This window comes from Mastomys coucha, unplaced genomic scaffold (genome assembly GCF_008632895.1).
Source record: "Mastomys coucha isolate ucsf_1 unplaced genomic scaffold, UCSF_Mcou_1 pScaffold18, whole genome shotgun sequence".
Lineage (NCBI taxonomy): Eukaryota > Metazoa > Chordata > Mammalia > Rodentia > Muridae > Mastomys > Mastomys coucha.
This window is the reverse complement of record NW_022196900.1, coordinates 97,776,500-97,786,429: the sequence shown is the minus strand read 5'-3', so window position 1 is coordinate 97,786,429 and position 9,930 is coordinate 97,776,500. Positions and strand designations below refer to the sequence as shown.

Genomic DNA, 9,930 nt, shown 5'->3' with positions numbered 1-9,930 from the left:
TTCCTCCTCCTGGGAGAACTCCGCACTGAGCCCTTCAATGCTGGTCTCGTCTCGAGAGACCAGATTCCCTCCTTCCGGGGGGATTCTGGGTATGACCTTTTCCTGCCACGTGTGACGATGAACTGTGATTGTCACATTGGTGCAGAATAGTGTCTGCCAAGTGTGACAGCCATTACTAGCTTAATCAGAACCCCTGAGACTACAGAGAAGACCTCTCAAGATCAGGCCTGCTGACAGTCCCTCACAGGAGGGACAGACCTTCCCCTGAGGTCCCAGCCACTGCTCCCTCCTGCACCCCCACCCAACTGTACTGACTGGTGCCCCAACTGCATGTGACCTCAGCAAGTAGAATATACAGGAGGAAAATTAAAGGGTGGACGTCATCTCTGCAGTCTTGGGGAGGCCATCATTTATGCTGGAGTGAGACTTTTCAGTGTTTCTGCTGTCTAGGGGTCGCTCACACTTTTATATGTAAGCCCAGTGAACCCATAGTTCCCTAGCTGGGCTTGAAATGGAGTGGTCCCTCTGTTCTGTTACTCCTGGAGTGTAGACAGTTGTGAGGAAGCTGTAAGCTTCCCAGGGTGAGTTTCTTTGGGTTACTAGTGTCCTGTTGCCTTGGGGGTGAGGGTCAGTCCGCCCTTTTCATAGGCAGCAGAGCATGTCTTCCTGAAGGGCAGCCCCCATTCTCTCTCCTGCAGCACGAGGGCAGGTGGGGGCTCTGAGGAGGGGAGAACACGATGCCAGGACTTCTGGGTCTGCGTATATTGACAGCATCTGTGGCCCACAGCTCAGCTTCAGGGGCTTTTCCATAGCTGGGGACCTGGGGCGGGGAATGCTAGGCTTTGCTGTGTTGAGCTTGTGAGGGTTAGCCTGGAGGTGGTACAGGCTGAGACAGGCTGGAAAGGGAGGAAACCAACCAGGGTTAAAAGGGAGGGAAACACTGGGTAAGCCGTCCGTCCTCCCTTTCCGCACTGTTTTGGACAGAGCATGCACTGCACTCAAAGCCTTTCCTAGGATTCCCCCTGGTGGCCATTGGGGGTAATCACATCTATTTAAAGAGCTGAAAGGGCATGGCGGATCTCCTTCCTCATCTTATGGGTAAACCAGCTGTCACCCCTTCCATCAGTCCCCACTCAAACACGCCCAGCCATGGAGCAGTCACCCGCACACGCGTCCATCCACTGGTGATACTGTAGATGGGCAACAGCAAAGGGAAGCTCCCCTACGGGGCAGAGACAGTGGAGGAGGGGTCCCCCCTCCCCAGCATGTGTAGCAGCCCTATACCAAGGACAGTCTGGTGAGTTTGGAAGTGGTGCCTCCTATCGTGCCCAGACCGCAGCTTACTCCAGCCTGCTGCTCTTAGGGACCTTTTCAGACTCCCAGAAGATAAAGGCCTAGGCTCAGGGTGGTGCCTGGGCTGGTGAATCTGCATTTTATTTCTTTCTTTTTTTTTTTTTTTTTTTTTTTTGAGACAGGGTTTCTCTGTATAGCCCTGGCTATCCTGGAACTCACTCTGTAGACCAGGCTGGCCTCGAACTCAGAAATCTACCTGCCTCTGCCTCCCAAGTGCTGGGATTAAAGGCATGCGCCACCACCGCCCGGCTGTATTTCTTTCTTTCTGGTAACTTACACTGAATGGAGGGGAGCCGCCCTGGCTGGGGAGTACGGAAGGGTCTGCACACGGCCATGCGTGCGCCACACTAGTATGCTTCCTCCACTGCTCCAGTGCACCTTCCTGATCCTACAGGGTAGAAACAACTACACCACAGCTGGTAAGATCCACACCCAGGGTAAAGTGGCAGATGGGAGATGTTATCTAAACCCTATTTGCTGTGTCCCGTGTCCTCATCCCTGTTCAGGTCAGTTACGGTACAAAGGCTGTCCTGGCCCTCTGTACACCTCTCCTCACTTCCCTTGGGTCTCCATCTCAGGGTGTGACTGAGGATCTGCAAAGTCCTGCAGGCATGGTGAAGACAGGGACAGCACTCCCACGCAGCATAACAACCTTCCTGGCCACCCTCCTTCCTCCCGCTGCCCTCCATGCCAGGAATTTCCCCCTTTCCTTCCTATACTAATAAAAACAGTTAAGACAATTCAGTCCGTTGTTTTATTTGTTAAACTGCTAAAAAGTCATCGGGGAAAACATTAACAAAAATGAAATTGACAGATTTAAATATCCATGGAATCCATTTTCATTCCTACACTGTGATGTGCCTAAAATGACTATTGGGGTGAGCCGCCTGGCACCCCTGAGTTGTATGGGAAACATCACTCACAGCACCAGCTTTGTCAGGGCACAGTGGGTGTGCACCAGCGTGAGCCCTGGTTGGTAGGAGGGGACAGAGCGAGCAGAGCGAGCACAGTGGAGCCAGAGGATGGCTTTCCTTCCCCAGGATGGGGGCAGTGAGAGGCCACCTGCAGATGACAGCAGAGCATGCCTTCCGCAGTCCCCAGGCCAGGCTTCCTTACCCTGGACTCCTTCAGATCCTCCCCGCTGTTCTATGTGCTGGTGAGACCACAGATAATGCAAATAGAGTACATCACCATGCCAGAGTCACCATGAGGACAAGGACAAACAGATGGACAGACTGAAGGGGAAGGGAAAAAGCAAGGCAGAAGGATCTTATAAAGACAAAGTTAAGGGAGGACCCCCCCGTCCCACTGTAGTGCCTCCTGTCTTTCCAGGTCGAGCCTCCTGCAATCCTGCCTTCTCTTCTTTAGTTAGAGGAGTTCCAAGACCGTTCCTCCACAGTTCGTGGTTTCAGTTCTTGCCAGACCTTGAACACTAAAATCACAAGGCTGGGAGAGCAAGTCCAGCATTACTTTCAACAAAACTAAAGTTTGTTTCTATACCTTATTGGTGCTCCCAAAATATAGGGAAAGGTGGGGTTGTGGGGCCTTCATCCCAAGCCAAGAAGAAAGGCAGAAACGAGTGAGGATGAATGCTCTCTGCTGCATGCTATGTGGCATGCATGATCAGGAAGCTCCGCGCAGCAGAGCAGCGCCCAGAGCTCTCACACCCACGAGGCCAACAGAATGACTGAAGTTACTATGACTGAGGGCTCTCAAAGGCACACTTGCAGGAGTGGAAAGGGTTAAAGCTTCAAGTAGAAACAAGATGTATTTTAAATACTTAAATACTGATAAATATTTTGTTTAGGTGCTCCTGAGGGTTCAAACAAAATATTTTGTCTCATGTCTCTTGGTGAATTTTAAGACAAAATTGGTATCGTGTCAAAAAGGGAGTTGTGGTCAAATCTGAACTGGTGTTGTGGCTGCTGAGCTCTGCTGAGATACTGAAGTCGGAGGACAAGCACAGCCTCATGAGGCCGAGGAGACCACTGTCTCCACTGCTGAGTCACTTCTCACAGCAACATCTACAGCACTCAGGGACCACCAAGTTCCACACGGCTGGGTGCAGGCGAGGCTCGTTCTGCTTTCTCTGGAGGGACTGCAGACATCTGGCTCTCAGTAGTGTGGGCAGCCCCAGGACCCGCGTGCACAGGAACCCATAGCTTTCTAAGAGGTTAATATTTCTGTTGCCTGCCCACTTGACAGAAGTCGAAGAACCAACAGTTAAGAGGCAGCTTAGGAAGGCCACAGGGCAAAGAGAAAGACTACAAAGTAGAGATTCTGAACTTTCAGGTGTCCGAATGCTTGATGTTTAAGTAGAAACCAAGTCCAGAGAGTGTTCACACACAAACACCACAGAGAGGGTTCAGCAACGCAAGGCTGACTTATCTGCTGGCCTCACCTCTTGAGGCAAGACCCCACAGGATCAGTCTCCGCCAAAGGACTGGCAGCAGCAACAGATCAGGGAGCTGGAGTGGTGGGGTACACAGGAAGTAGGCACGGGGGTGTTCCCTTGGGAGCAGCTCCAGAGCACATACCCTTCCTCTAGAGCCCACCTTTTCCGGGTTTCAAAATGGGGGGGGGGGGCTCTCCTGCCAAGATCACCAGAGCAAAGCTAATGGCCAAGACTGAACATGAAGCAGGAGACACACTTGTCGGATGGGTGGAGTGCTGGCCATGAGCTAGGACAAGCTGCAGCAGCCTTGTGCCTGGGGGATGCTGACAGGGGGGAGGGAGAATGCCGCTGGGAAACATGTTGTTGTTGTTTCAATATCAGTTTTAAAGGTAAAATAAAAATCCTTTACCCACTGATGAGAAACCACCAAACCATAGTTACATGGTCATTTGAAATAATATTATTTTGATTTCTCCTACGTCTAGGCTGTGGCTTAGAGACCAGTGATTTATAGTTTTCTCTATGAACAAAACAAACAAACCACTCTCCTGGTTGACTATACCTTATCTAAGAAATGAAGTGAAAGCAGAAACAAAAGCTCTGTTTGGGGGACACAAGAACAAGACAACATGGAGGAAGAGCTGCTCCCTGGTCAGTGTGTATCTCCAACGTCAAGGACATGATACTCAAGCCAGTCACTTGTCAACAGCACAGCACAGCAAAGAGGGTTGTGTCACAAGTGACAGGCAGAGGCAGGAGGATCTCTGTGAGGTACATAGTGAGGTACTACCTTGGAAAAAAATAAAAATAAAAATAAAAGGTGTCTTTTGATGCTTCACAGATTTATTTTAAAATGATACTGGCATCTTAATTTTACTTTGTTTTGTTGAGACAAAGTCTCATCATATAACCCAGGCTAACCTCACACCTGAAATTATCCTGCCTCTACCCTGAGTGCCAGGGTCACAGGTGTGTACCAGCACACTGCAGTAGGTCCCGACTGGCCACGAGGATGCTGGGAAGGCTCTAAAATGTCTCAATTCTGTGGACACTGGAGCTTTGTCAGAGAGGAAGAAGTGAGAAAGTTCTGGTGCTGTAAACAAATGAACCAAATAGAACAAAAAGTAAAATAAAACATCCCAAACCAAACCACTGAAGGACAGGGAGCAGCCTACAGACAGGAGAGGCCTCTGGGACCAGTTCTAAAAGGAGATCAAGTATGTTTTTTGGCAACTTACAACCAATCACGATTGTCAGAAAATTCCTTAATCAGACATTGAATGCTTGCTAAGACATGTAGGGAGAACCCAAAAAGACCTATGGACAGGGAGGAAGGAGGCAGACAGACGATGGATGGTGGCTCTATAGACATTGTTTCGGCATGACTCCAGCACATGGGAAAACAGTGTTTCTTGTTGGGTGTCTTCTCTGGATCACAGAGGGCAGAAGGGACCAGGCACAGGGTGCTTCTACGGAGCCACCATGGGTCCTCCATGGTTTAAACAGGAGGCAGAGAAGAGCTGTCTTCTGTACGTGACTCTGATCTGCAGCACAGCATCTGAAGCCTTTTCCTTGGTATCCTGTCTAGGCCATCATTTCTGACGCTGAGAGGCCACAGAGAGATCACAGGGAGCACTTCAGCTTCCTCTGGGAAGTCACTGCTGTCTGTCTGTCCCCTTACTTCCTGGTCTAGTCATCAGCAGAGTAGAAAAGGCCAGCACAGCGTCCACTAAGACCACAATAGCTGATCTGAACCAGGACGAAGATCTCGCCTTTATTGTAAACAGAGTTGGCTATATAATATATCTGTATATATATATAATCTTTTCCTTAGTGGGGATTTAATCCCAGCCTGGAGCAAGTTAGGCATGGAATTGGAGTTTTGGTTTGTGGGAGTCATGTTGTTTTCCCAAGTCTTAGTCCAAATGTTTGCACACCGGAAAATTCCAAATTAAAAGACACAGAAAGGGAAGGGGTGTTGGCCACATTATCTCTTTGCTCGCACAAAGTACAAGGCGTTTGTTTTTGGATAGTACTTCACATTCTGCTTCTTGTCCATGAGCCCTCCAAATATGATGAGCTCTCCCCGGCCCTGCACCACGGTGTGCAGGCTGGTTTCAGGAGGTCCAACCACAGAACTGCTAGTAAATACTTTCCACTTGACTCGGCCCTTCTCCTTGGTGTCTTTAATGTCCAGCACATACATCTGCATGGGTTTGCAGTTCATACTCTGGTACAAGGGTTTGCCAACATTGAGGGACTGTGGAGGGTGGTGGCCTAGGCGTCGAGCAATGGGAGGTAAGGAATGACCATCTCCTTGGGCTGGTCCTGGGCGAGGGATGGGCACTGTTTCTGCACTGCTCAGGCTCTGACTCCCAGGGGAGCTTGGGGAAGACCCAAGAGGAGGACTCAGTGCTGCCGAGGCTGAGGGGCCTTTAGATGACATCGCTTTGATGGCTTCCAGACTCCGACGCAGGGCACCAGGAGATACAGCCCCTGCAAGGGCACTGGCCACATGCGGTGGGGTGTGAACACCATTGGTCTGTTCTGGAGGGTGTCTCACACTCCCCGCAGCTGTCCTGTTGTCTGTACTATCCACATGACTGCTACTGGAGGCAGACTTCAGGTCCCAGTTCAGATCAATGGAACTTAACCTCAGGTCCTTCTGATCTGGTAAAGACCCTCGTCGGGGAGCTAGAGAAAGTCCTACTTTTAGGTCGTACCCATCAGAGGCAGATGGAGTGCTTGGAGATACCACCTGCACAGGGCTGTCTAAGGAGGCACCCCCGACAGCTGCTGTCCCTGGAGACAGAGTTCCACCATTGAGGATGGGAGAGCCATCTCCTCTGGCTGGGGAGAGGCTCCCTTCCCGGGAACCTGAGGGAGTCTGCCTTTGAGCCCTGGGCCTCAATGTTCCCCAGCGGCCATTAACACAAGGAGCTTCGTCCATCGTCCTCACTGGGGACTGGGAGCGATACTCTCGGGTCTCAGGGGCCAGGGCTGGAGGAGTGGCACTGATAGGTGATGGGCGTGAGTTCAAACTGGGGCTGAGGGGCGCTCTCCCGCTTGGCGCCTGGCTGAAGACCACCACACACTGTCCCACCTGAAAGAGAAAGACTCGTGCTCACAGCCCCGCCCTTAGTTCTGATCTGACTTCCTAACACAGCCACTGGGAAGGGCAGCTGTTTTGTACGCCTGATCCGTGAAGATGAAAGTAACAGTTGTGTCGGCTAGGGAGGCAGGCAGACAAGAATGACGGTTGCTAAAGTAAGGTTACCAGTTATGGAATAGGGGCGCCTGTTTGAGAGACCCTAGGAACAGTCCGTAGACAAACAGATCCTTAAAGCTAGAAATAAAATAATGTGCACCGATGTTCTCCCATCAAGCAGCTCATGGACATGGGAAATACTAAAAGAGCATGTGACGCCTAACTGTTTTCTACTTCAGTAAACATTTCTCTTGAAGTTTAACAAATTAATTCAGGTTTTGTTTAGGGTATTTCCTACCGGCTGCTCATTCCTACTCACCCGGCAGGCTGGATGACACCATAGCTCCGGGGCACCATGGTCTTCATTTTCTACTTTGAGTGGCTGCCAGGCCCAGGGACCTGGGTGCATGTGCAACAGCCAGGCATCTTTGAACAGCTGTAAGACAAGGACCAAGAACAAAACTCGGGGTTGACACATGCTCCAGCACACATACTACTGCTTTACAACCATCCATCCACCCACCCACCTACCAACTCATCCACCCACCCACCTACCCACCCATCTATCATGTGACAGAACTGCTGTCTTAAGGCTGTGGTGCCTTGTGTAAAGTGTGCATATGGGCTTGGCAGGTAGACATCCTAACACTCAGCTGTGACTCCTGCCATTCATACATGGCCACTGACTGTCCCGGCCCGTGGAATTGTTCTTGTGACCCATGTACCAACTGCAAGTGGTGTGTGTGTATGTGTAGGAGAGAGATAATATAGCCATTAGCTTTCTCAGTCAGCATTCTTAAGTAGATTCCATGTGGATTTCAGTCATCTACTTGTTTACTACTGCACTGCCCCCTCCCCAAACAAATCATATTGGAAAACCTTGTAGGTTAAAGAGGAAACATGAATAGAAGGAACTGAGAAATGAATATTTAAGAGACCAACGTTTCTATTTAAAAGAACCTCTCAACTACCCTCCCCCCTCAAAAAACAAAACAAAACAAAACAAAAAAACATGGAGAAGAAGGCAAAAAATATAAAAGCTGTCTCCTCAAAGTGGAAAAGACATTGTGTAAGTCAGCATGCCGAAAGGGACTGTGTGTCTTACTGAGCAAACAGGCTAAGCACAGCTCCAGCATTCCAGCTGAATCAAGTGCACTGCAATACTCACAGCATTGGGGCCGCCACACCCACCAAGGATCAGGAGAGTTGCATCATCTATAACAATCTGGAGAGAAGAAGAAATTTAAAATAAATCTACAAAGACACAGGCACCTGACTTCGATGCCTCCATGATGTTCACAGACGTCACGCCCAGCTCCCAAGCGAGTACCTCAGCTGCCCACTCCACTCCACCCGTTTCTGTCCCTGTGAACTGGTGACTCCTGAACAGACACACTCTTACATAAGAGTGTTAGCCACAGAAATGCAGAACTCTCTTAATAACCCCCCTAGAGGCCACTATAGGTAATTCAGCACAACAGAAACAGAACAGCACACATATCACTCACTCACTCACACACACACATACACACACACACACACACACACACACACACACACACCTCTTGGGTTCACTGTACAGGGACCTCACCTCACTCCCATAAAGACACTACAGTGCTTGCTCAATATTAAACTCTTTAGCACCTGAGACTGGCCACCTCTAGGGTGAGGACTGGGACCAGAGATGTTCGGCTTGGACCATGCCCACTGCTCCAGGTCAAGGACCCAGACTTCGTTGCTCCTGTGAGATAAGAACAGTCAGAAGGAAGGTGTGAGCTCCAGGGCGTACAACTCGGCTGAGTCTGGTGCCTGTGCCCATTTCATACATGCATACCATTTTCATACATGCAGCATATCTGGGCTGGAGGAGGCTTCAGAGACTGTCTCCTCAGAGTCCAGGGGCTTCAGAAGAAAAAAAGACGGCAGCTGAACCCCTACATTTGCAGCCTAAACAAGGCTCTTTATTTTCTCTACCTTTGGTATCCTCTCCTATGAAATAGAAATACTACTGTTCTACAAAACTGACAGAAAGCAGGCATGGTAGCACACATTTTTAATCCTAGTACTCAGAGGCAGAGGCAGAAGGATCTCTGAGTTCAGTTCTAGGATAGCCACAGCTACAGAGAAATCCTGCTCCAAAAAAACAAGCCAAACCAAAAGAAAAAACAAAAACAAAACAAAAAAATATTCCCCCAAAAAAACAGAGATGGGGGAAGAGGGCACTAGAGTGAGCAGTTCTATTACAAAGGCTTCTCAGTACGCAGTCAGCACTGACCCTGTCCTGAGACCTTCCAACCTTGTACTTCCCTGTGGCCATAAGGTCTTAGTGAGTTGAGTGTGCAGCCATGCTCTGCACCCAAAGAATAAGTTCATCAGTGGCAGTAGGAGGCAGCTACTGGTCAAGTGATTGCCTTCCCAAACCAAAAGCCACAGGAAAGAGAAAAAAAAATGGTTCTGAAAGCATCTATCATTGTGCAGGAGCTAAAAGGCTCTGTGATAATGACTATAAAGGCAACTTCACAGAGGCTGATAGAGCTGCAGTTTTATCAGGAACCAACTGCTCTACTGAACTCTCCAGAAGGCAGCAGTGACGGGTGGTGGCACGCACCTTTAGTCCCAGGCAGAGGCAGGGGAACTGAAGTGAGCTTGTCACCAGCCTGGTCTACATAAATTCCAGGCTAGTTAGAGAGACCCTGTGTCAAAACACCAACTCCCCCTGCAAGGGAGTTGGCATGGATGTCCCTCAACTTCAATCCCAGCACTCATGAGGCCAAGGCCAAGGGTTACATGAATTCAAGGCTAGACAGAGCTAGAAAAGGAAGAGGAAGGGGAAGGGGAAGGGGAAAGAGAAGGGGAAGGAAAGGGAAGGGAAGGGAAGGAAAGCAAGCCTAGCACAGCAATGCCTGCTCTGGACTGGCAGTCTGTCTCTGGTTGTCTCTCTGGACTGGCAGTCTGTCTCTGGTTGTCTCTCTGG

At 49.8% G+C, this 9,930-nt stretch overlaps 1 protein-coding gene across 1 annotated transcript in view; it reads right to left on the bottom strand.

Annotated features, from left to right (window-relative positions):
• Positions 1-2,089: 2,089 nt before the first annotated feature.
• Fbxo42 (F-box protein 42) overlaps positions 2,090-9,930 on the bottom strand; it is a 54,374-nt gene continuing 46,533 nt past the window's right edge. Inside the window, exons 7-10 of the mRNA XM_031379324.1 lie at positions 8,601-8,697; positions 8,125-8,181; positions 7,276-7,392; positions 2,090-6,851 (exon numbers count right to left, since the gene is read on the bottom strand). Coding sequence (XP_031235184.1) covers positions 5,736-6,851; positions 7,276-7,392; positions 8,125-8,181; positions 8,601-8,697 — 1,387 coding nt within the window. The 3' untranslated portion in view covers positions 2,090-5,735. The remainder of the gene's footprint in view (positions 6,852-7,275; positions 7,393-8,124; positions 8,182-8,600; positions 8,698-9,930) is intronic.